At 36.7% G+C, this 27,079-nt stretch overlaps 1 protein-coding gene and 1 pseudogene across 4 annotated transcripts in view; both read left to right on the top strand.

Annotated features, from left to right (window-relative positions):
- The window catches only part of PDE1A (phosphodiesterase 1A), a 266,843-nt gene that overhangs the window by 205,719 nt on the left and 34,045 nt on the right, over positions 1 to 27,079 (top strand). For 3 of the 4 annotated variants that reach the window (XM_059928274.1, XM_059928273.1, XM_059928275.1), the window contains exons 9-13: positions 1,665 to 1,766; positions 1,877 to 1,997; positions 22,920 to 23,001; positions 25,023 to 25,143; positions 26,125 to 26,270. In XM_059928274.1, the coding sequence (XP_059784257.1) occupies positions 1,665 to 1,766; positions 1,877 to 1,997; positions 22,920 to 23,001; positions 25,023 to 25,143; positions 26,125 to 26,270 (572 nt within the window). Of the gene's footprint in view, positions 1 to 1,664; positions 1,767 to 1,876; positions 1,998 to 11,067; positions 11,145 to 22,919; positions 23,002 to 25,022; positions 25,144 to 26,124; positions 26,271 to 27,079 lie in introns of those variants that run through there. The other variant, XM_059928276.1, reaches the window with a different exon arrangement.
- Positions 11,125 to 13,971, top strand: LOC132368393 (tigger transposable element-derived protein 1-like; annotated as a pseudogene).

Here is a 27,079-nt window from a genome sequence, read left to right as displayed (position 1 = left end):
CAAAGTTCAACTGAGTAAATTTAAAAAATCTTATTGGCTTTATTCAACCCAGTTCATGAATTGGGCAGCATCCCATCTAGCAAATAAAAAGGAGCTCCAAATAACTGTACAAAATGGCAGACTTTTATAAGCAGAAAGAGGAAGACAAGGAAGTTATTCTATCAAGGAGCTGATTGTTTCAGGCAAAGTCACCTTCCTTTGGGGGATGACAGGGGTCTATAAGGTGGATTACCTCACTAGTGCTGACCAGGTAATTCCACATTGATTGGTTTAAGTTTCCAATCCTGGGGGAGGTATTAAGTCTTGGTTTGGTGATGTGGGCTTAGCACAAGGACTCCATTTTGGGTCTGTTGTCTCTTTTATAACATCACATCTGCAAAGTACAAAGTATTTATTAAATTTTATAGATTTCATAAAACTTTTATCTCATTTTTCCTAGTTAACATGAATATTTTGGTACAGTTGGTATTGTAACATGGGTATCTCGTAATTTAGAAGAAAAAATGTAATTGAGAATAAGTATTAACTATCTGTGATAGCTTCCATTCCCTTAATATTTGGGTAAAAGAATTCTAAGCAAGCTGTCCAATATCATGAACAGTAATCAGAGTATTGTTTTCTCATTGCTCCTATCTAAAAATCCAACTGAATTGAGCACCCATAATTTTCAGCAAGAATCTCCAATATGTGGTTGTTCTTAAAAACAAATCATTCAATCATACCATCTTTAGGTAAAATATCTTTGACACAAGATCATAATTCAAGTTTACCATACACCTGTAATTTAGCTTACTCTACTGGCCACAGAATGAAATAAAATATTTCCAGTATAAGTGACCTTTTTACCTATCTGTACTGAGCAAGCAATGAATTGTAGAACATGCAAGGCTTTACTGGCATTACTCATCTCCTGCTTACTGTGAGAATGAGTTATTCATTCATAGGCTTTGTGATATGTTCACCGTATTTGCAGGGTCTTGGTTAAAATTTTAACAGTACCAGTAGCTCTGTCTATGATATGTAGGATTGGGGTCCCCAGGGCTTAAACAGAGAATTCCCGCTCACTTATAGCCTTGGTTTCTCTGGAGTTCTCATGATGGAAGCTTGGTACAGTGGAGTGATCCAAGTGTCAGCTTTGCTAGTTGGAACTCTTGGGGGTGAGTCTTATCTCTGCTATGTACTAGCTGTGTGACTTAGCAAACAACTCAATCCCCTCTGGTGGGAAATAATAGTGCTCCCTCACATAAAAGCACCTAGAACACTGCCTTGATTGAATAAATACTGAATAAATGGTGGTGGTTTTCTTAATTACAAATTCTGCCTTTAGAATAGTTTTTTCTTTAAAATTGGTTAGGATTCTTTCTGATATTAATTATTATTTCTAAAAATAAAATTTAGAAATTATGAGTGGGGGAGGGATGTAGGTGTGGGAGGGAAAGCATCCAGTTCTTTAAAAGGAGATGTTGCACAGCATCATTCACAAATCACTCTCCTGGCAACATCCTAAAGCCAAACTTTTGTAAGCTCTTTTACATTTAAAATGTAGCATCTTTTGTGCTCATACCATCAGAAAAAATAAAATGTAATTCGCAATATTAAGGAAATATTTCACTTGAGAACAAAAAGGGGCCAAACAAACCTTTCTGCTTTTGATGACTCCACAGGGATCTTCGGAACCTAGTGATTGAAATGGTTTTGTCTACAGACATGTCCGGTCACTTCCAGCAAATTAAAAATATAAGAAACAGTTTGCAGCAGCCTGAAGGGTAGGTTTTTGTTTTTTTTTTTCATGTTAAAGGTATGTGGGCTTGGACTCAGAGGAGACTGTAATTGGTTACTTTGTTCTGATAATTTGAGCATGTCCTTGTTTTGACAGGCTTGACAAAGCCAAAACCATGTCCCTGATTCTCCACGCAGCAGACATCAGTCACCCAGCCAAATCCTGGCAGCTGCACCACCGATGGACCATGGCCCTGATGGAGGAGTTTTTCTTACAGGTGCCTCTTTCATGTTCTGTGTCTATGCAAATGTTTTTGGAAATAGTGACTGTGCATATCGACATACATCTTCTCTGTAAAGAATCCAGGCCTTGTGACTTGCTATTACCAACTTGGCCACAACACATTCTTGGGACTTCAGGCAGAATTTATTATTTCAAATAAATGTATTAAATAATTCTATGCAGTATAATACATGTTTTAAAGAGGGTCAAGTCTTGGACCTCAGATGCCAATCTCAGGAGAGAAAGAAATTAACAAATGAGTTGCTATCTGCTGTTAAAAGGTAAAATGCTAGGGTTAGGGTTAGGGTTAGGGTTTGCAGAGGTAGCAAATAGCTTTCATCATAAAAAGAGAAAGGGAGGATTTATAACACTTTTGCATACATCTTGCTGGTTAGAATTTAGTTATACATGCATAGTTGCAAGGATGGCTGAGAAATATAGTTTTTAGCTGGGTGAACATGTACCTAACTGCAAAAATCTATTGCTATGTGAAAAAGCAAGGCTGGATATTGTCAAAAAATTAATCAATAGCCAATCTAAGAAAGAAATGGAGAATTTTATTTGAGCCAAAATAAAAATTATAACCTGGGAGACAGTCTCTCAGAGAGTTCTGAGAACTGTTCTGAAGAGGTAAAGGGGGAGGCCAGTATATATGTGATTTCGGCAAAAGGGGTACATGCAATCAAGTACACATCTCAGTAGAAGGTTGCTGCTAGTCACAAGGAACAGACATCTTAGTTAATGGTTTTAGTGCTTTTCTAAGTATGGGAAGATGCAAGAATCCAAGTTCACAAGAAATTTCTCCTGAAAATATCTAACTATCTGGAGGCCAGTTCTGTCAGCTTTCCCCCAGCACAAAGCACCACATCCTGATCTTCACCCTGAATTCCTTTCAGGGTGTATTGTAAGTCAGCAACTTCAGTGCCTAATGACTTGATTCTTGTAGAACTGCATGGTGGGCAACATTCTTTATTTTACAATCCCTTACCTTTAGGTCTTAATTTCGACCAAGATTTGGGAGGCATTTCATGACCAATTTGGTCCATGGCGCTAGGAATACTCATTCCCAGGTTAGGTAAGAATTTCATTGTTAGGCCACTCAATGTACTATTACTGGACTAAACCCTGTTAACAGTGGCCAAAAACCTCTGGAACGCCTGTCAAACTAGTCTCTTATGGTTCAGGAAATGGTTCCCTCTTGTTGCTTCTTCCCATATCTAGAGTTACACTATTATAATCATTGATCTTATAGAACTGTATATTTGGTCAATTGTTTCAAGTTGCCTAATCATCATTAATTTTATCACAGTCACACATTTGGTAATGCAAGAAACAATAATCTTGTAAAATAGGCAGAATACAAGTACTAAGGTCATAAGTGAGTACTTAAGTTAAGAACTTCCATTAGGTGTGACCCAGTACCTCTCCAGGTCATCTGACCAGTCTGTTTTGCACCAATCGCTATCTTTAAGGGAAATGATGCATTGGCATTGTACATAAAGTGCACCAAAGACGTCTGCACATACAAGGTGAGCAGTGTGTCTTCTTGACCCCTTACAAGATTGCAAAAAGCAATGTTAGTTTCTAAAGAGTTACATGGCTGGTGCCAGAAGGAAAAAAATTGATCTTTATGATTGAGCAGGTATTTCTGCCATTGGGGAGGTTTGGTTAATGCATAATGCAGATGCACAATGGACACTAGAGGGGAAGGAAGAGGCCCAGATGGGCAGAGCAAAAAACTATGTTTAAATTTTTCTTGTCTTGCCTTAAAATGTGAATTTTTATTTCATCAATATGGAGAATGACCAGTGTTCTCTACAACAAGTATATGTTTTTTTTCTCTATGGTGTCCTTATTCTGTTTCTACTCCCACTGGGGGTACTACAGTAAAATGAGCCAAGTAAGTCAGGAAAGTGCTCTACTTACAATTATAGTTTTATTATAAAGAATACAACTCAGGAACAGCCAAATGAAGAAGTGCATAGACCAAGGTCTGGAAGGGTCCCAGACATGAAGCTTCCACGCTCTCTCCCCATAGAGTCAGGGTGTGTCACCTTCCTGGCACATCAATGTGTTCACCAACCAAAACGTGCCACTGAGTTTTGGTGTCAGGAGTTTTTATGGGGATTCATTACATAGGCATGACTGATTAAATAATTGCCCATATGATTGAACTCAACTTCCAGCCCTCCTTTCCTCCCAGATGACACTGCCCCAATATTCCAACCCTCTAATCATGTGATTGGTCTCTCTGGTGAGCAGCCCTATCCTGAAGCAATCTAAGGGGTCTTATGCCATGAGTCACATAATTAGCATAACAAAGAGTCTCCTATCACTCAGGAAATTTCATGGGTTTTTGAACCTTTGTGCCAGGAACTAGGAACAAAGATCAGATACATTATTTATGATGCCACAGTCCCGTTTAGAGAAGCTCTTTTTTAACTTCTGTATTTTCAGATTATTTGATTTCTCAACATTGTTCTTTATTTTTAATCTTTATTTTTTAATGTTTTACTTATTCTGAAAACATAAAGACCAAATACATTACTGTAGTTAGATGACTATGGTTTTCATCTCCTATCGTCAATAGGTATATGGTTTCACTTTGAAATAACGTTGCATAGTCCTAGAGAAAGTTACTAAGTAACATCTTCGAAATTCAAATATTTTCACATTAAAAATGTCTTTAAAAAATATTTTAATACATTTTGTGCTTAAAAATAAAAGACCAAATGTTAAAATCTGTTCTATTCTAAAGGCAAGCTGCATGCTATGGCCAATTGAAAATTATAATTTTAGTTACTCAACCAATCATCAGACAATGGTAAATATAAAATAGACTTAGAGATCTTTAATAACAACATTCTCACATTAGAGATGAAAAAAGCAGAACCAGGAAAAGATAAAATGACTTTTCTTGGGTTAAGAAGAAATATTAAAATATTTTTAATTGAATGACCATGAAAACACCACATATGAAAATTTGTGGGATGCAGCTGAAGCAATGCTAAGAGAAAATTTTATGGCTTTAGATGTTTATATTAGAAAAGAACGTATAAATCAATTATCTATGTTTCTACCTTACTAAGTAAGCTAAGAAAAGTTAAGAAAATTAAACCAAAATAAGTTGATGGAAGGAGGTAATAAATACAAAAGCAGAAATCGGTGAAATAGAACAAGACAAACAATAGCAAAAATTAACAAAAGCAACAGTTGGTTCTCTAAAAAAAATAAAATAAAATTACCAGCAGGATCAAAAAGAGAAAAAAAAAGCATAAATTGTAAAGGAAAGAAGAGATATCGTTATAGATCTATATATATCAAAAGGATAAAGAATGTTATACACAATATAAATTTAATGACTCAGATGAAATTACCAAATTATTTCAAAGATGCAAATTACCAAAACAGATACAAGAAAAAAATTGTAATCTGAATATCCATGTATCTGTTTTTAAACACTGTAGTTTAAACTCTTCCCATGAAGAAAATTCCAGGCTTAAATGGCTTCAGTTCTTAATTCTCATTTCAATTCTTAATTCTCAGTTCAGCTGAGAGAGGGTGAATTCTCTCAAACTTTTCAGGAAAAAATAATTCCAGTCTTACACAAATTCTTTCATGACATGGAAGAAGAGGGAAAATTGTCAATATAACCCCTGACAAAAACTAACAAAGCCTTTGCAAATTAAGAAAATTGTACACCCATATCTGTCATTAACCTAGATGTAAAATTCCTTAAAATATTAGCAAATCCAACTCAGCAATATAGTAAAAGGGTACACATCATGACCTCCATTGACTTAGTACTCAAAAATCATTTAGGTACTTTACCATATTAAGAGGAAAAAAGGGGGGAAAATATCCTATTATCATCTCAATACTTGCAGAAAAAGCATTTGACAAAATTCAGAAGACATTTATTATAAAAACTTTCAGCAAACTAGAAATAGGAGACCTCTCTCAACCTGGCAAAAGGTGCCTATAGTTAACAATACTTCATGGTGAAATATTGAACACTTTCATTCTAAGATTTGGATGTCTACTCTTACCACTTCCATTCAACATTGCATTTGAAATTCTAGGTAGTGCAATAAGGTAATAAAAGGAAATAAAGAATAGATTGGATAAAAATAAATAAAACTGTCTTATTTCCAGAAACATGAGCATCTACACAGAAAATCTTAAAGAATCTGTTAAAAGCTACTTGAACTGATAAATGAGTTTATCAGGGTTGTTGAATCAATTGTATTTCTGTATGCTAGCAGCAAAAAATTTGAAAATGAAAATTTAAAAACAATATTATTTATAATAGCATAAAAATAGTAAACTATTTGGGAATATATTAATTAAATGCATATAAAACCTTGATACAGAAAACCACAGAATATTGCTGAGAAAAAAATTTTAAAGACCTATATAAATGGAGCGATATACTATGTTAATGGATTGAAAGATCTAATATTGCCAAGATGTCAATTCTTCCAAAATTGTTTAATATATTTAACACAATCCTTATTAAATATTACAATAGTCTTCTTTATAGAAGCTGAAAGAAAAGCTGATCCTAAAATCTACATGGAAAAGAATCTAAAATAGCCAAAATAATTTTGAAAAAGACTAAGAGTTGAAGGACTTATACTTCCTTATTACACAACTTGGTATAAAGCTACAGTAATCAAGGCAGTGTGTTACTGACATAGGGACAGACAAATAGGCAATAAAATAGAATAGTGATTCCAGAAATAGTTCCATACTTAGACGATCATTTGGTTTTCCACAAAAGCACCAAAACAGCTAAATGGGGAAAGGGAAGTCCACAAATAGCAGTGGAACAACACATTATATGTATGGAAGAAAAGGAACCTACCTGTCCTCTACCTGTACCATGTATAAAAATTAAATTCAAGATTAACCACAGGCTTAACACAAAACTATAAAGTTACTACAGGAAAACTCAAGAGAATGTCTCTCTAATCTTAGGTGTAAGCAAATATTTCTTAGTGAAGACACATATAGCACTACCTATAAAAGAAAAAATTTGTGAAGTGGACAAAAGCAAAATTCAAAACTTCTGCTCTTCCAAAGATACTATTAAGAAAAGGCAAGCCATAGACTGAGAGAAAATATTTGTACTACAAATATCTGGCTACAGGCTTGTACCGTATTGCATAAAGAATTGCTACAAATCAGTAATAAAAAGAAAAGCAGCCCAATTTGATCAGACACCTCATAAAAGAAAACACACAAATGGGTAGTAAGTACGTACAAGTATGCTCATTTTCATTACTTATCAAAGAATTGCGAATTAAAAGCACAATGAGATACCACTACGTCCTCACCAGAATGGCTATAATTAAAAGGACTGACAATATTAAGTGTTACTGAGGATGTGGAGCCACTGGAAGTCTCAGGCATTGATGGTGGGAGTATAAATCATTACAATCCATCTGGAAAACTACTGGTTGGCATCTATTAAAGTTAAACTTAATATCCCCTATGACCCAGCGTGTCCACCCATAGATGTATAACCTACATAAATTAGTGCTTATGCTCACCAAATGTCTTATGTAGGAGTAGTTGTAATGGTATTACTTATGATAGCCCGATATTAGAAAAAGTCCAAATGTGCATCAAAAATAGAAATGCATAAGTAAATCATAGTATAGTCATACAAAAGAATGTCATACAATAAGAAATGGACCAATGATATGAACCACAGTGAACCTCAAAAAAATGGATACTATATGATTCCCTTTATATGAAGTTCAAAAACTGGCAAAATTAATCCATGGTGATTGAAATCTGAACAATGGGGGCCTGCCTATATGGGGTAGGATTCACTAGAAGAGGGTAAAGGAACCTTTTGGGGGTGATGGAAGTGTTCTTTATCTTTATTGAGTGTTAGTTACACAAGTGTGTTCATGATTTATACTGTTAAGATTTGTACATAAATGTTTCCTTAATTTAAAAAAGGAATATATCAGAATGAAGGTGCTTCACTAGTGACTTAAACAAAAATCTCTAAAAAAAAAAACTCTAATAAATCCCAGAAACTCTTGAAAATTACTGTTAGATCTCCAAATAATACCATGACTTGTATTACCCGTCTTTTATTGATTTAAAACCAAAGACTATCATGAATTTAATGAAATTGAGGCCTGATGTTTTTGAAGTTCACTACCTTATTCTTGAATTTTCTAGAAAGGTGACTGATAACTGTTAATGAAACTCCTGGAATGCAGTGATTTTTGACATCTGAATTTCAGGGAAGAGGCACTTTGTTTTGTGAGGCTACTTAGCTCCTCTGTCATTCTCAGAGCCTGGTAGACAGTGACTCAGATATCTGACTACTAGAGATTAAAATACATCCAACACAAAAGGTCAAGTCTTGGAATAGGTATAGCATCATGCTGCTTGGAATGTTTTTGTGATCTTCATTTTTCAGAGTGTGTTAGAGTGAGGAGGTGTCAGGTTTTCATTTTGTTTTGTTCTTTGATAGGACTCTTGGCAATAATAGGCATTTATGTAACCCCAAAATATTCAGAAATGACAGTCTTTGCTTGAATGACCTTAACATATAAGGCAAGATACTTACAGCCCAAAGGAGAGGAAAGTATATGTGTTAATATGGGCTATTATAAAATCAAAACATCTCTGCTTGCATTGCCTCATCTCTTCAACTGTGAAAATCCTCTCAGATCATAACAAATTAATATAGGACTGAGTTTTAAAATGGAATCATATTTAATAATGGAATCTTAGATTTTCTCTGGATTTTTAAAAGTAAATGACTTTTTCTTCCAGTTTTATTGAGATATAATTGACATCCAGCACTGTATAATTTTAAGGTGTACACCATAATGACTTGACTTACATACATCATGAAATGATTACCGAAGTAAGTTTAGTAAACACCCATCATCTCATATAGATACAAAAATTAAAGAAATAAAAATTTTTTTTCTTGTGATGAGAACTCTTAGGATTTACTCTCTTAACAATTTTCATATATAACTTACAGAAGTGTTAACCATATTTAACATGTTGTACATTAAATCCCTAGTACTTATTTGTCTTACAACTGGAAGTTTGTACCTTTTTATTACCTTCATCCAATTGGCTTTTAAATCCCCTTCAGAAATATATTTAGCAAAACAGGAGAATGTAGAGTTAAATGTCAAAATAAGTGAGTTTGCACTAACAACGATTATGTTTTACAAACAAAACAAGTTTATTTTTACGAGACATACTAAAATATGACATTGATTCCAGCAGGAATCCATTTTTTACGCTTTCAACTAACTAAATGAATCTCTCAGTACCCTTAATTATCTTAGCCATACCACATATTTTAGCCTTTTAGAGGTAGATACAGCAATGAGTCTGAAACCCCTTGGTTTATGCTTTGCTCTGAATGTTTTTGACATAAGCTATTTAACTGGATCTATGTATCTATGCAGATGCCCTAGAAATTGACAAGACTGCAATGGTTTTTCCATGCTTCTTCTTATTCTTGCTCATCCTCACATAACCACCTGAAACTATCACTTTGTAGAACCCACAGTGCTAATAAATAACTTCTTGCTATGGATCTAGCCAAGATAACAGGGATTTTTAAAATTAAAGTATAGCTGGTTTACAATGTTGTATTAATCTCTGCTGTACAGCAAAGTGATTCAGTTATATATATATACATCCCTTTTAAAATATTCTTTTCCATTATGGTTTATCACAGGATATTGAATATAGTTCCCTGTGCTATACACTAGGACCTTATTGTTTATCCATGACAGGTTTTTTATCTCAGTTGAAACATCACGTTTATAAAGACATTTGAAAATATATTCCTTCATTCCTTTAGAATGTACTAAGAATCTAAATCATGTAATATGTCACACAATCTACTGGTTATTCTAGGGAATTTGAGGCAAATCAGACAAGGTCTGTCCAGAACTCATCGCTTCCCTCAGCTGCAGTAAAAATGTAAACATTTATGTTTCTTGTTAAAGAAAGTATTTGATATACATTGGGCAAACATAAGAAGTCTAATAATGCCAAGTAAGTGATAATTGGACTTGGCTTCAGAAAACCCAAGTGTAAACATTAGCTTTCTATCTTTCCAGCAGTGGTGGATATGAGCCTTCACCTTTTACCTATAATAAGGGATTAATACCCATTCTGTCTCCTCCCCAGGATGGCTATGAGAAACAAAATGATACAATGAATGTGAGAGGTCTTTTTACATTATAGACATGATACAAATGTGAGGAATTGGTATTATTTGTTATCCTCCAGGTCTATGTTAAGTTCCATATTTTTCCAAGGTCAAGTATCAGAGAGCCATTGACTATGAAATATTTTATTTGACAGTCACTTAAAGCCTTTGACTGAACACAGGTTTTAAAACACATTCCCGATACAACCATGAAGCTTAAAAAGCAGCCAGTTAAGAGAAGCATTTTTCTTTTGCTATGGAGAATATAGCACTAGACTTGAAGTCCATTCAATGGGTTTTGAGCAAAATTAGAGACTGGATATAAATTCAAAAAGTAAAACTATAGAAATTGTTTTGGCTTCACAGAAAATACAAAAAGGAAAAAAGAAAAAACTGTGCCACTAAATCACTGGATTTGACACCTTGTTGACAGCTATCAGAGTATTTCACACCATTTAGAAAAGCATAAAAACAATTACAGGCATAACTCATTTATTGTGCTTCACTCTATTGTGCTTCTCAGATACTGTGTTTTTTACAAATTGAAGGTTTGTGGCAATCCTGCATAAAGCAAGTCTATCAGTGCCATTTTTCCAACCGTATTTGCTTACTTCATGTCTCTGTGCCACATTTTGGTAATTCTCACAATATTTCACACTTTTTCATTATTATTATATGTATTTGTTATAGTGATCTCTGATCAGTGATCTTTGAAGTTACTATTGTAATTGTTTTGGGGTGCCACAAACCACGCCTATACAAGAAGGCGAACTTAACTGATAAATGTTATTTGTATTCTGACCGTTCACTGACCAGCTGGCCATTCCCCTCTCTCTCTCCTTCTCCTCAGGCCTCCCTATTCCCTGAGACAGGACAATATTGAAATTAGGCCAATAATAATCCTTTAATGGCCTCCAAGTGTTCAAGTGAAAGGAAGAATTGCACATCTCTCAGTTTAAATCAAAAGCTAGAAATGATTAAGCTTAATGAAGAAAGCACATCAAAAGCTGAGATAGGCTGAAAGCTAGGCCTCTTTTGCCAATTAGCCAAGTTGTGGATGCAAAGAAAAAGTTCTTGAAGAAAATGAAAGGTGCTACTCCAGTGAATACATGAATAAGAAAGCAAAATAGTCTTATTGTTGATATGGAGAAAGTTTTAGTGGTGTAGTTAGAAGATCAAAAAAGCCACAACAGGGGCTTCCCTGGTGGCGCAGTGGTTGAGAGTCTGCCTGCTAATGCAGGGGACACAGGTTCGAGCCCTGGTGTGGGAAGATCCCACATGCCGCGGAGCAACTAGGCCCGTGAGCCACAATTACTGAGCCTGCGCGTCTGGAGCCTATGCTCCGCAACAGGGGAGGCCGCGATAATGAGATGCCCGCGCACCGCGATGAAGAGTGGCCCCCACTTGCCGCAACTAGAGAAAGCCCTTGCACAGAAACGAAGACCCAACTCAGCCATAAATAAATAAATAAATAAATAAACCCAAAAAAAGTTTAAAAAAAAAAAAAAGCCACAACATTCCCTTAAGCCAAAGCCTAATCCAGAGCAAGGCCCTAACTCTCTTTAATTCTATGAAGGCTGAGAGAGGTGAGGAAGCTGCAGAAGAAATTTTGAAGCTAGCAGAGGTTGGTTCATGAGATTTAAGGAAAGAAGCCATCACCATAACCTAAAAGTGCAAGGTGAAGAAGCAAGTGCTGATGTAGAACCTGCAGCAAGTTATCCAGAAGCTCTAACTAAGATAATTAATGAAGGTGGCTTCACTAAACAACAGATTTTCAATGCAAGAAAATGCCTTTCTATTGGAAAAGATACCATCTAGGACTTTCATAGATAGAGAGGAGAAGTCAATACCTGGTTTCAAAGGACAGGCTGACTCACTTGTTAGGGACTAATGCAACTGGTGACTTAAAGTTGAAGCCAGTGCTCATTTACCATTCTGAAAATCCTAGGGCCCTTAAGAAATATGCTAAATCCACTCTACCTGTACTCTATAAATGGAACAATAAAGCCTGGATGACTGCACATCTGTTGACAACACGGCTTACTGAATATTTTATTTATTTATTTATTTTTGGCTGCATTGGGTCTTCATTGGTGTGTGCAGGCTTTCTCTAGTTGCAGAGAGCAGGAGCTACTCTTTGCTGTGGTGCGCAGGCTTCTCATTGTGGTGGCTTCTCTTATTGTGGAACATGCGCTCTAGGCGTGCTGGCCTCAGTGGTTGTGCACGTGGGCTCAGTAGTTGTGGCTCACAGGCTCTAGAGCGCAGGCTCAGTAGTTGCGGAACATGGGCTTAGTTGCTCTGGTGCATGTGGGATCTTCCCAGACCAGGGATCGAACCCGTGTCCCCTGCACTGGCAGGTGGATTCTTAACCACTGCACCACCAGGGAAGTCCTACTGAATATTTTGAGCCCACTGTTCAGACCTATTGCTCAGAAAAAGATTCCTTTTAAAATATTACTGCTCATTGACATTGCACTTGGTCACCTGAAAGCTCTGATGGAGATGGACAACAAGATTCATGTTGTTTTCATGCCTGCTATCACAACATCCATTCTGCAGCCATGGATCAAGGAGTAATTTCAACTTTCAAGTCTTATTATGTAAGAAATACATTTTATAAGACTATACATGCCATAGATAGTGATACCTCTGATGGGTCTGAGCAAAGCAACCTTCTGGAAACCTTCTGGAAAGGATTCACCATTTCAGATGCCATTAAGAACATTTGTGATTCACGGGAAGAAGTCAAAATATCAACATAACAGGAGTTTAGTAAAAGTTGATTCTAACCCACATGGATGACTTAGGGGTTCAAGATTTCAGTGGAGGAAGTAACTGCAGATGTGGAAATAGCAGGAGAACTAGAATTAGAAGAGGAGCCTGAAAATGTGACTGAACTGCTGCAATCTCATAATAAAACTTTAATTCATGAGGAATTTCTTCTTATGGATAAGCAAAAAAAAAAAAAGTGGTTTCTTGACATGAAATTTATTCATGGTGAAGATTCTGTGAAGATTGTTGAAATGACAACAAAGGATTTAGAATATTACATAAACTTAGTTGATAAAGGAGCAGCAGAGTTCTAGAGGGTTGACTTCAATTTTGAAAGAATTCTACTGTGGGTAAAATGCTGTCAAACAGCATTGCATGTTACAGAGAAAGCGTTCATGAAAGGAAGAGTCAACTGATGTGGCAAACTTCATTGTTGTCTTACCTTAAGAAATGGCCACAGCCACCCAACCTTCAGCAACCACCACCCTGATCAGTAAGCAGCCATCAACATTGAGGCAAAACCCTCCACCAGCAAAAAGATTACAACTCACTGAAGGCTCAAATGATGGCTAGTATTTTTTAGCAATAAAGTATCTTTTTAACTAAGATATGTTCATTGCTTTTTTAGACACAATGCTAGTGCACACTTATTAGACTACAGTATGGTGTAAACATAACTTTTATATGCACTAGGAAACAAAAATCTCATACAACTCACTTTATTGCAATGTTTGCTTTATTGTGGTGGTCTGAAACCAAACCTACAAAATCTCCAAGATATGCCTGTACTAGTTCTTTGCTATGGCCTTTCAAATAAGAAACCCCAACAAGTCCCAAGGGAATTGCTAAGACGGGCAAAAACTATCAGGCCTGAGCACATCAGGCTATCTTGTGTTTCCAAGTTGATGAAACCACTTTCTCTGCTTCTCTATCTGCAGGCATATCCCCAAGAAAAGATGCAGAGATCCAGGGGCATAATTAAGTGGTTGGTTAATTAATTGAGTTTAGTGGCCTAGGAACCTATAATTTTGCTCCAACCACTTGTACGATTCAATACACCAGAACATATGTGTATTCAGTAAGTTATTGATTTTTAAAAGTATATTTTTGACCTCCTATGAGCAGCACCCTCAAATGAAAGAACAACCTCCAAGAAAAATATAAACTAGTTGATGTACACAATGTCTCTTGCTTTTGACCTCTGATTTCATCTTGATGAAAAGTAAATGGGAGAGAGTAAGGAAAATTGTAAAGTTTGTCAAACTTATATTCAGGTTTCCTGACTCTCCCTTTACATATCTTTCCCCCTCCCTTAGGAGAACCTCCCTTGTCCTGTTGGGTTTCTGATTCCCTCATAGTCTGGCTACAGGGCCCCCTACTAATCTTGCACTCATGGTCTTTATTCACCCTAAAGAATAAATGACACTTTGAAATATTTATAAATAAGTTAAATAATTACTGTACTATAGCATTCAATGTGCTTAGCAATGGAAACTTAATATTCTAAATCAATTGTGGAGTACAAGAAGCAAATAGAATATAGAATCTCCCACTTCATCTGTAGGAAGATCAACCCTGCATATGTCTGTCATATGCCTAAGTCCTATATAAAAATGTTGCCATCCAGCATTCCATGAAATTTAGCTCATGGAAGGTAAATCATCACAATGCCTTTTTCAGGCCCAAATGATAATTTTCAGGTCAAAGAAGTTAAGTGATATAAAACTACATCTTTTAAAATATCACCAACACCTTAACTAATAAAATCAATGGATCATCTTTGCATACATCAATTAAGAATCCCTGACTGAAGACTGCTGCTCTGTCTTGCCCTGGTGTCCTGCCTGCCATCTGCTGCACACAGTGGGGTGTCACTCCAGGACTTTGCTTCAGACAAATTGTGGTTCAAGATGGCAGAGTAGAAGGATGTGCGCTCACTACCTCTTTCGAGGGCACCGGAATCACAACTAACTGCTGAACAATCATCAACAGGAAGACACTGGAACTCACCAAAAAAGATACCCCACATCCAAAGACAAAGGAAAAGCCAAAATGAGATGGTAGGAGGGGCACAATCACAATAAAATCAAATCCCATAACTGCTGGGTAGGTGACTCACAAACTGGAGAACAATTATACCACAGAAGTCCACCCACTGGAGCGAAGGTTCTGAGCCCCACGTCAGGCTTCCCAACCTGGGGGTCTGGCAATGGGAGGAGGAATTCCCAGAGAATCAGACTTTGAAGGCTAGCGGGATTTGATTGCAGGACTTCGACAGGACTTCGGGAAACAGAGACTCCACTCTTGGAGGGCCCATACAAAGTAGTTTGCACATCAGGACCCAGAGGGATGGAGCAGTGATCCCTTAGGAGACTGAACCAGACCTATCTGCTAGTGTTGCAGGGTCTCCTGCAGAGGGGGGGGGGGCGATTGTGGCTCACTGGGGGGAAAAGACACTGACAGCAGAAGTTATGGGAAGTACTCCTTGGTGTGAGCCCTCCCAGAGTCCACCATTAGCCACACCAAAGAGCCTGTAGGCTCCAGTGCTGGGTTGCCTCAGGCCAAACAATGAACAGGGAGGGAACTCAGCCCCACCCAACAGCAAACAAGTGGATTAAAGTTTTACTGAGCTCTGCCCACCAGAGCAACACCCAGCTCTACCCGCCACCAGTCCCTGCCATCAGGAAGCTTATACAAGCCCCTTAGATAGCCTCATCCACCAGAGGGCAGACAGCAAAAGCAAGAAGAACTACAATGCTGCAACCTATGGAACGAAAATCACGTTCACAGAAAGAGAGACAAAATGAAAAGGCAGAGGACTATGTACAAGATGAAGGAACAAGATAAAACCCCAGAAAATCAACTAAATGAAGGCGAGATAGGCAACCTTCCAGAAAAAGAATTCAGAATAATGATAGTGAAGATGATCCAGGACCACAGAAAAAGAATGGATGCAAAGATAGAGAAGATGAAAGAAATGTTTAATAAAGAACTGGAAGAATTAAAGAACAAACAGAGATGAACAGTACAATAACTGAAATGAAAAATATACTAGAAGGAATCAATAGCAGAATAACTGAGGCAGAAGAATGGATAAGTGACCTGGAAGACAGAATGGCGGAATTCACTGCTGCAGAACAGAATAAAGAAAAGAGAATGAAAAGAAATGAAGACAGTCTAAGAGACCTCTGGAACAATGTTAAATGCACCAACATTCGCATTATAGGGGTCTCAGAAGGAGAAGAGAGAGAGAAAGAACCAGAGAATATATTTGAAGAGATTGTAGTCAAAAGCTTCCCTAACATGGGAAAGGAAATAGCCACCCAAGTCCAGAAAGTGCAGAGAGTCCCAGGCAGGATAAATCCAAAGAGAAACATGCTGAGACACATAGTAATCAAATTGACAAAAATTAAAGATAAAGAAAAATTATGAAAAGCAACAAGGGAAAACCGACAAATAACATACAAGGGAACTCCCGTAAGGTTAACAGCTGATTTCTCAGCAGAAATTCTATAAGCTAGAAGGGAGTGGCACGACATATTTTAAGTGATGAAAGGAAAGAACCTACAGCTAAGATTACTCTACCTGGCAAGGATCTCATTCATATTCGATGGAGAAATCAAAAGCTTTACAGAGAAGCAAAAGCTAAGAGAACTCAGCACCACCAAACCAGCTCTACAACAAATGTTAAAGGAACTTCTCTAAGTGGGAACCACAAAAGAAGAAAAGGACCTACAAAAACAAACCCAAAACAATTAAGAAAATTGTAATAGGAACATACATATCGATAATTACCTTAAATGTGAATGGATTAAATGCTCCAACCAAAAGACACAGGCTTGCTGAATGGATACAAAAACAAGACCCATATATACACTGTCTACAAGAGACCCACTTCAGACCTAGAGACACCTACAGACTGAAAGTGAAGGGATGGAAAAAGTTATTCCATGCAAATGGAAATCAAAAGAAAGCTGGAGTAGCAATACTCATATCAGATAAATTAGACTTTAAAAATAAAGAATGTAACAAGAGACAAGGAAGGACACTGCATAATGATCAAGGGATCGATCCAAGAAGAAGACATAACAATTATAAATATATACGCACCCAACATAGGACCACCTCAATACATAATGCAAATGCTAACAACTATAAAAGAGGAAATCGACAGTAACACAATAATAGTGGGAGACTTTAACACCTCACTTATACCAATGGACAGATCATCCAGACAGAAAATTAATAAGGAAACACAAACTTTAAATGACACAATAGACCAGATAGATTTAATTGATATTTATAGGACATTCCATCTGCAAAGAGCAGATTACACTTTCTTCTCGAGTGCACATGGAACATTCTCCAGGATAGATCACATCTTGGGTCACAAATCAAGCCTCGGTAAGTTTAAGAAAATTGAAACCATATCAAGCATCTTTTCTGACCACAACGCTATGAGATTAGAAATCAATTACAGGGAAAAAAACATAAAAAACACAAACACATGGAGGCTAAACAATACCTTACTGAATAACCAAGAGATCACTGAAGAAATCAAAGAGGAAATCAAAAAATACCTAGAGATAAATGACAATGAAAACAAGACGAACAAAAACCTATGGGATGTAGCAAAAGCAATTCTACTAGGGAAGTTTATAGCAATTCAATCTCACCTCAAGAAACAAAAAAAATCTCAAACAATCTAACCTTACACCTAAAGGAACTAGAGAAAGAACAACAAACAAAACCCAAAGTTAGTAGAAGGGAAGAAATCATAAAGATCAGAGCAGAAATAAATGAAATAGATACAAAGAAAACAATAGCAAAGATCAATAAAACTAAAAGCTGGTTCTTTGCGAAGGTAAGCAAAATTGATAAACCTTTAGCCAGACTCATCAAGAAAAAGAGGAAGACTCAAATCAATAAAATTAGAAATGAAAACGGAGAAGTTACAACAGACACCTCAGAAATACACAGCCTCATAAGAGACTAATACAAGCAACTCTGTGCCAATAAAATGGACAACCTGGAAGAAATGGACAAATTCTTAGAAAGGTATAAGCTTCCAAGACTGAACCAGGAAGAAATAGAAAATATGAACAGACCAATCACAAGTAATGAAATTGAAACTGTGATTAAAAATCTTACAACAAACAAAGTCCAGGACCAGATGGCTTCACAGGTGAATTCTATCAAATATTTAGAAGAGCTAACACCCATCCTTCTCAAACTCTTCCAAAAAATTGTAGAGGATGGAACACTCCCAAACTCATTCTACAAGGCCACCATCACCCTGATACCAAAACTAGACAAAGGTACTACAGAAAAAGAAAATTACAGACCAATATCACTGATGAATACAGATGCAAAAGTCCTCAACAAATACTAGCAAACAGAATCCAACAACGCATTAAAAGGATCATTCACCATGATCAAGTGGGAGTTATCCCAGGGATGCAAGGATTCGTCAGCATACACAAATCAATCAATGTGATACACCACATTAACAAATTCAAGAATAAAAACCATATGACAATCTCAATAGACACAGAAAAAGCTTTTGACATAATTCAACACCCATTTATGATAAAAACTCTCCAGAAAGTGGGCATAGAGGGAACCTACCTCAACATAATAAAGGTCATATACAACAAATCCACAGCAAACAGCATTCTCAATGGTGAAAAACTGAAAGCATTTCCTCTAGATCAGGAACAAGACAAGGATGTCCCCTCTCACCACTCTTATTCAACATAGTTTTGGAAGTCCTAGCCATGGCAATCAGAGAAGAAAAAGAAAAGGAATCCAAATCAGAAAAGAAGAAGTAAAGCTGTCACTCTTTGCAGATGACATGATACTATACATACAGAAATCTAAAGATGCCACCAGAAAACTACTAGAGCTAATCAATGAATTTGGTAAAGTTGCAGGAAACAAAATGCACAGAAATCTCTCGCATTCCTATAAACTAACAACAAAAGATCAGAAAGATAAATTAAGGAAATAATCCCATTCACCATTGCAACAAAAAGAATAAAATACCTAGGAATAAACCTACCTAAGGAGGTAAAGACTTGTACTCAGAAAACTATAAGACACAGATGAAAGAAATCAAAGATGACACAAACAGATGGAGAGATATACCATGTTCTTAGATTGGAAGAATCAATATTGTGAAAATGACTATACTACCCAAAGCAATCTACAGATTCAATGCAATCCCTATCAAATTACCAATGGCATTTTTTACAGAACTAGAACAAAAATCTCTTAAAATATGTATGGAAACACAAAAGACCTCAAATAGCCAAAGCAATCTTGAGAGAAAAAAAAAAAAAACGGAGCTGTAGGAATCAGACTCCCTGACTTCAGACTATTCTACAAAGCTACAGTAACCGAGACAACATGGTACTGGCACAAAAACAGAAATATAGATCAATGGAACAGGATAGAGAGCCCAGAGATAAACCCATGCACCTATGGTCAATTAATCTATGACAAAGGAGGCAAGGATATACAATGGAGAAAAGACTCTCTTCAATAACTGGTGCTGGGAAAAGTGAACAGCTACATGTAAAAGAATGAAATTAGAACACTCCCTAACACCATACACAAAAATTAACTCAAAATGGCTTAGAGACCTAAATGTAAGACTGGACACTATAAAACTCTTAGAGGAAAACATAGGAAGAACACTCTGACATAAATCACACAAGATTTTTTTTGACCCACCTCCTAGAGTGATGGAAATACAAACAAAAATAAACAAATGGGACCTAATGAAACTTAAAAGCTTTTGCAGAGCAAAGGAAACCATAAACAAGACGAAAAGACAACTCTCAGAATGGGAGAAAATATTTGCAACCGAATCAATGGACAAAGGATTAATGTCCAAAATATATAAACAGTTCATAGAGCTCAATATTAGAAAAACAAACAACCCAATCCAAAAATGGGCAGAAGACCTAAACAGACATTTCTCCAAAGAAGACATACAGATGGCCAAGAGGCACATGAAAAGCTGCTCAGCATCATAATTATTCGAGAAATCCAAATCAAAACTCCAGTGAGGTATCACCTCACACCAGTTAGAATGGGCATCATCAGAAAATGTACAAACAACAAATTCTGGAGAGAGTGTGGAGAAAAGGGAACCCTCTTGCACTGTTTGGAATGTCAATTGATACAGCCACTATGGAGAACAGTATAGAGATTCCTTAAAAAACTAAAAATAGAGTTGCCATATAACACAGCAATCCCACTACTGGGCATATACCCAGAGAAAACTATAATCCAAAAAGACACATGAACCCCAATGTTCACTGCAGCACTATTTACAATAGCCAGGTCATGGAAGCAACCTAAATGCCCATAGACAGATGAATGGATAAAGAAGATATGGTACATGTATACAATGGAATATTACTCAGCCATAAAAAGGAATGATATTGGGTCATTTGTAGAGACGTGGATGGACCTAGAGACTGTCATACAGAGTGAAGTAAGTCAGAAAGAGAAAAACAAATATCATATACTAACGCATATATGTGGAATCTAGAAAAATGGTGCAGATGAACTGTTTTGCAAGGCAGAAATGAGACATAGATGTAGAGAACAAACATATGGATGCCAAGGGGGAATGCGCGGGGTGGGGTGGGGGGGATGAAATGGGAGATTGGGATTGACATGTATACACTAATATGTATAAAATAGATGACTAATAAGAACCTGCTGTATAAAAAAATAAATTAATTAAATTTAAAATAAAAGGAATCCCCAATATCACATTTCCCATGAAGTCTATGAGTAGCCTTATTTCTACTTTAATAATAGTAATATCATGTATATTTTAGCAAGCTATTAATATTATTCTTTCACTTTATTCTCAACATGTTAAAATCAAATTCATAATAGTCTTTAAATCAAGCCCTCATCCAGATCATCTTATTTCTTTTAGTGGCCCCAAAGTCTCCTTTTCATTCAGGTTTGAAGCACAAGGCTCACCCTTAACTTACCCCAAGCCATCTCCCACACTGCCGACAAATTAGTGTTTCAAAAGTAGAATTCCTCTTATGTCAATTCCATATAGAATAAAGAAGGGGAAAAGCCAATGCCTCTCCATTACATGTAAATTAAGTAGTAATCCTTTTCCTTGTGGTTTAATACCATCCAAGATGTGCATCAGACTTCATAAATACCTCTAATTTGCACAGCTCTGTGTTTTAGCTAGTATTATGAATTATGATTCTTATTAGCTAACATTTAATGACTGTTGACTATATATTAGGCAGTGTCCTTAGGCTTCACATAAATTATCTTAGATAACCTCAGGATAACCCTATTAGGTAGATACTATTATATCCTTATTCTTAAAACAAGTCAACCGGAATCACCGAGTTGGGTAACAGAGAATTCATTTCGGCAAAGTCTGTGATGTGTCTGAAGTAACAGAGACAGCCCGTTGAACAGCAGTGATTCAGCTCTGTGTCTTGTGACTCCAAGGCTAATGACACAATAATTTCTGCCCCCCCCAATCTGTCCCTTAAGTCAAGTATAAATATTAATTCCAAATGGAATGGATGTTATTCTCTTGGGGAATGGTGAGGCTTTCTGGGAGAGGTCACAGAAATTCTTTCCCTATTTTCTTTAAGTCATGACATAGTGAAACATTCCTATTTGTAGCTACTTTGCCTACTTCTTTGGTGACTGTATCTAGATTTTTCCGAGCAATTCTCATTTCAAACTTTCTGTCCCTTCTAATCAGAGGCATAGTTTAGCGTAAATGCACTAGAAAACATCATCAATAAAAACTTTAAAGCCACATGTTGACATAAAGTTGTAAAGGTCATGATGAAAAGCTGCTAGAGGAAGCAAAGGAAACTGAAGTTCTCAGACAGGTTTGCCTTGTAATATGGGCTCTGCTACAAAGTAAAGGCCACTCCCTTTTGTCCCCTGATCTCAGAACCAGACCATATATTCTAAGTTGTGGTCTTATGCAAGGCCAGTGTACCCCATGAAGGTATACAACCAACAGATTAGGAGAAAATAGAGCCCAAAGCATTCTTTCAAATGTCCGGGCAGTTGAAGTGAATGGGGCAAGTGAAGTATCCTACCTCCTTTTTCTTTGTGAGCACATCTCCTTGAATGCAAAGAACCAATGTTTGATAAACCTTATCATAATAAAGCTTTGTCCAGAGCAGCCACCTTTATTTCAGGAAACGAAAATCTAATTATGATGTTAAACCCAAACAAAAATGGAATTCTTTAACCTTTGTGCTCAATTAATCTACAATTGATAAGATCAAATAATAAAAAATCATTGACATTTCAATTTTCTCTGAGAAGAATACATTAAAATAAAATTTATGCACACAGAATGTAAGAATGTTGAAGATATTCCTCATTACTTGCTGTAGGAGATTCAGTAAAACTTGGTTAATAAGTAAAAAGATGTTTCAAAATGCTCATACACTTTTAAATTTAAAAAGCCATCCAATCATGAATTCTTGATACTGAAGGTCTGCTGATGTATTTGGCATGGAAAAATGAAGTAGAAAAATCCATGAGTTGGATTGTTAATTAAATGCCAAATAACACACCGAGATGACTATTTTATGGTGACTTTAGAAAATTCCAAAGAGCAAAGGTGTCTCTTTATAATCAAGGGGTTGTAATACCAATGTGGAGTCTCTAGGTGCTGAAAATGTTCATGTTTTTTTACTTCTGCAATGTGTGCCATATGCAACATATCCCCAAAAGGAGACCATATGAGTAAAATTATATGAACTTGAACAACAGCTTTTTGTTTTGTGATAAATACACAATGCTAATTAAGAAATAAAAGATGCAGCTTTTTAAGCCTTTTTATCTAAGCTGCTTTTAGTTTCTCCACACCAAGTCTGTACTAATGGGCTTTCCTTTCCGCAGGGAGATAAAGAAGCTGAATTAGGGCTTCCATTTTCCCCACTTTGTGATCGGAAGTCAACGATGGTGGCCCAGTCCCAAATAGGTAATACTGAGGATTGGTGGTTGTGGAGAGCGGGTGTGTGCCTGTCAGTTTTCAAATGGATACACGATGTTGTTCACCCATGAAACCCTCACTCCATATTCATGATAAATTTGATCTTTAGACTGATCTATACGGTGGTGAATGAAGAATTTTGAAACATTCTCACAAAATGAACTCAATAAAGCAGTATTAGTAAATAATTGTTATTCTCTTTGTAATCCTTTTACAAAATAGAGGACTTTCTTCTTTTGCAAGAGACAGCATTTCTTGTTGTTTTGTTGCTGATTATTTTCTGTAATTTAATCCTTTGTATTTAGGACAATCCAATGAAAATATTAATATATCTGTTATCACTGTTTGTATAATATTCTTAATATACTAGCTCATATTCTTTTGGGAAAAAGTTCTTATGATATGAATAGGGAAGCCAACAGGAAATCTGTAAAATGATATTGCTCCCAACCATATTTATCCTTTTTATTTGTGCTTATATTGGAGACTTCAAGTCCAGCCCATGATTAAAACATATTATTGCTATGCTGCATGGTTCATATATTTGTAATAGTTATTCCCTGGGCCAGCATCTTCATTACTGACCTATATGATCAATAAATATAAGGATGACTGCCTTACCTCTCTAGTTGGTCTGGTACCACCTCCTACAAAGTGGTGGTCAGCTGTCAGAAAGCTTCTTGCTCTCACCTTTCCCCTTCCTACCCATGTTCCAACAGCTGTTTTCCTAGCTACCATAACACAGGTGACTTTCATCGTTTAGAAGTTGTGAATATGTCAGGTTAAGGACCTCCTTGGGCAAGCTGAGAAGAATAGAAGTGTCTGAGGCTTATTGCTATAATATAAATTGCTGCCATGTTAGTAGAGGTGACTCATTTGATAGTCTCTAGATCCCAGGCATTTAAAACCATAGACAAAACGTGAAAGAACACCCTGGTGGTCAATTAACATTGACTCAACTTGAAGTCATCAATTCAAACACATAACTATTGAAATTTTTTGAATTAAAAATGCATCTTAATGTATGCTATGGTGAATACAATTACTTGAAATGTGAATTACTTTATCCAAGTTTCTGATGGATAGGATACTTTTTAAATATAGATATTTCCCAGGACACTATCATTTAAAAAGCATCCCCGCAGTGTTCTCTTATATTCAGATGGTAGGCTATTGCTCCCAGTTGTGTTTAAGGCAACAAGCGCTTGATTTCCAGCACCACACCTCTCCTGGGACCTCGGGTGTTGAATGTACACAGAGCTTGTCTCCTCCTCCACCTAAACACAGGTAGTAAATGCTCCCTAAAGGACCGTGCCCCATTCTCTGTGTGTGTCATTTTCTAGTTTGATTTCAATGTTAAATTCTTTATTCAATCCTGTCATCTCAAAGTGGTGGGATTAATGCTGTTCTCTGTTCTGATTTAACAGAATACGCCCACACGCTGCGAACTTAAAGCTTTACATCCTGAGAATAATAAACAGCAATTTGAAATATTAACACACTGGCAGAAAGCTCTGACTGATACAGTGTGAGAAAAAAAAAGTGGTTGCCTTCCTGTGGCTTGAGAAAAAAACTTCAATTATTTAGTTTCTTTGGAGCTTACATATTATTTCTTGTTAGTCAATAATAAAATTCAACAAACAAGTGAAGACCTTTCAGAAAGAAGAGTGATCCCTCTCATTAACAGAGGAAAATAGATTGACTCTGGTTTGATCTGAAATTATTGTTAACAATAAGATGAGGCTGAATATTAAGTAGGAAACCCAATACACTTGAGTTAGCAAGCTTAAATTGTATCACTTCCACTGCTTGAGAGATGATTTTGTAGAACAGTTAAACTCTCTCTAAAGATTGTGTTATTGGATTAAAAATAGTTGCAAGGGGTAAGCTGAACCAATGTTGTAGTTGAAACTTGTTATCAGGAGCATCAGAATCTCTGCATTATTACTAATTTTAGAATTCAGGAAATTGTAACACGAATATATTTATTTATGTTTTTGCTTTTGTAGGTTTCATTGATTTCATAGTAGAGCCAACATTTTCTCTTCTGACGGACTCAACAGAGAAAATTATTATTCCTCTTATAGAGGAAGACTCAAAAACCAAAACTCCTTCCTATGGAGCAAGCAGGTTTGATGTTTTCTTTTTTGCCTCTTTTCCCTTTTACTTATGATTATCTTTATTATTCCTTACATTAGGCAGGAAATTCTTAGAAGAATTATTAGGTAGTATTGCCACCTAATGGCTCTGCAATATATTGCATCTGCCTTTGAAATTAGGAACTTGATGTCCACTACAAAAAATATCAAAGTACTAAGGAGTATAACAGAATTGTATTCAATACTCAGGAGAATAAATATTATTTTAATTTTCATTGAAATGTATGAATTATGTCCTGGATATAGTAGCATGTCTGGTAGTGGTGGGCAGTTGGGAGACAGGCATTGTGTTGGCTTGCTAACAAATCAATCACAGCCCACTTGTAGGTCTAGAAAGATGCCTACATCAAAGTTAGCCTTTTAGATGACATGAATACAGTGGATCTGTATAACGTGTAACTTAAAATATTTCAATCTAGATTTTTTTCGATGATAAATGTGTTAAGGGATGTTATTTAAAACTTCCAGTTGCAGAAAAATTATGCTAAATTCTTGCCCATCTGAACACATAGTTTTTCCAAATAACATACCAACATTTCCTAAATGTTGCCCTAATGAGGAAACTGAGGGAATGTTCTACCTGAGAGAGATCCATGTTATCCTAGGGATTAAATGGTGATGGAAGGGCAGGGACCATTACCCCACTTTTAGCTCCAGAACGGTGATGCCGCTGTTCTGCTCGCCAGTGGACTCACCACTAAGTCAGCTCATCTCAAGGTTCTGCTGCTCTAATTAGGCCTCACCCACCCCCACCCCATAATACATGTGGGCCCTGGCAGGTGCTCAAAACTGGGCCTGAGCAGCTGCCTTCCTGCTTCTGTAGCTGGTTTTGTAAAGTGTTTCAGGCTTTGCTTCCTCATCCCATATCCTGCCCTTGGTATTTCCTGTTTTCTTTGGTGGTTACTATTAGCTCAAGCACCTGTATGTTATCACATCTTGCTCATTCCTCTAGACGATCAAATATGAAAGGCACCGTGAATGATGGAACCTATTCCCCAGACTACTCCCTTGCAAGCGTGGACCTGAAGAGCTTCAAAAACAACCTGGTGGACATTATCCAGCAGAACAAAGAGAGGTGGAAAGAGTTAGCTGCTCAAGGTACAGTTGTTTATGACGGCTTACTGCCATCTCTCTCTGTCCTAACTCCTCCTCTGAGATGTTGGATTTTTTTCCCCCTAGATTTCTTCTTTTATAAAATATGCAAGCCCTTGGAGGTGTTTAGAATTTGGCTACCCTTTGACTACTCATAAGAAAATTGGTTTGTCTGTTAAATAAAAAGATATTCTGCTCTGTTTGTGCCATGTGGGCTGCAGAAGTATTGACATGGGTGGCAGTGAAGTGGATGTGAAGGATGGGACAATAAAAGAGCGACAAGACTTTATGTGGCACAGTAACGTCCTGTTCATTTCTAGAGGTGCTTTTGATCCTGTGTGTTAAGCTTTCCAAGTAGTTTTGTGTTGCATTAGGAATGCAACACTTAGTGTTAGAGATTTGAGTATATGTTTTTTTCAGTTTTGCTGAGTTACTTCTTTGGCTGACAGGTTCATGCATGAGTTGGGAGAATCGTTTGTAATCGGCTACCAAAGAAAACAAATGGGAAGCTAGCTCTATTTCTGACATGTTTTTTATTCAGATTAATTAGTCTATTTGGTTTCCAAGGCATGTGAGTTAGTATCAGTCATTATCCTTCATGCAGGAAATTAGCTTTCAAATTCCACATCTGGCCCCTGTCTCCTTTCACGCTGCATCCCATAGCCCTGTCTCTCTCACGCATTATACTCCCTGCACAGTGGCATTCTGGCAGGTTCTTATAATACCCCAGGGCCTTTGCAATGATTGTTTCTTCAGCCAGGAATTCTCCTCTTGGAGCTTTTTGCAAGGCTGATTCCTTCTTGGCTGGCTGATTC

The sequence above is a fragment of the Balaenoptera ricei genome, chromosome 7 (genome assembly GCF_028023285.1).
Source record: "Balaenoptera ricei isolate mBalRic1 chromosome 7, mBalRic1.hap2, whole genome shotgun sequence".
Lineage (NCBI taxonomy): Eukaryota > Metazoa > Chordata > Mammalia > Artiodactyla > Balaenopteridae > Balaenoptera > Balaenoptera ricei.
The sequence above is the reverse complement of the archived record's forward strand: the minus strand, read 5'-3'. Positions and strand labels throughout refer to the sequence as shown.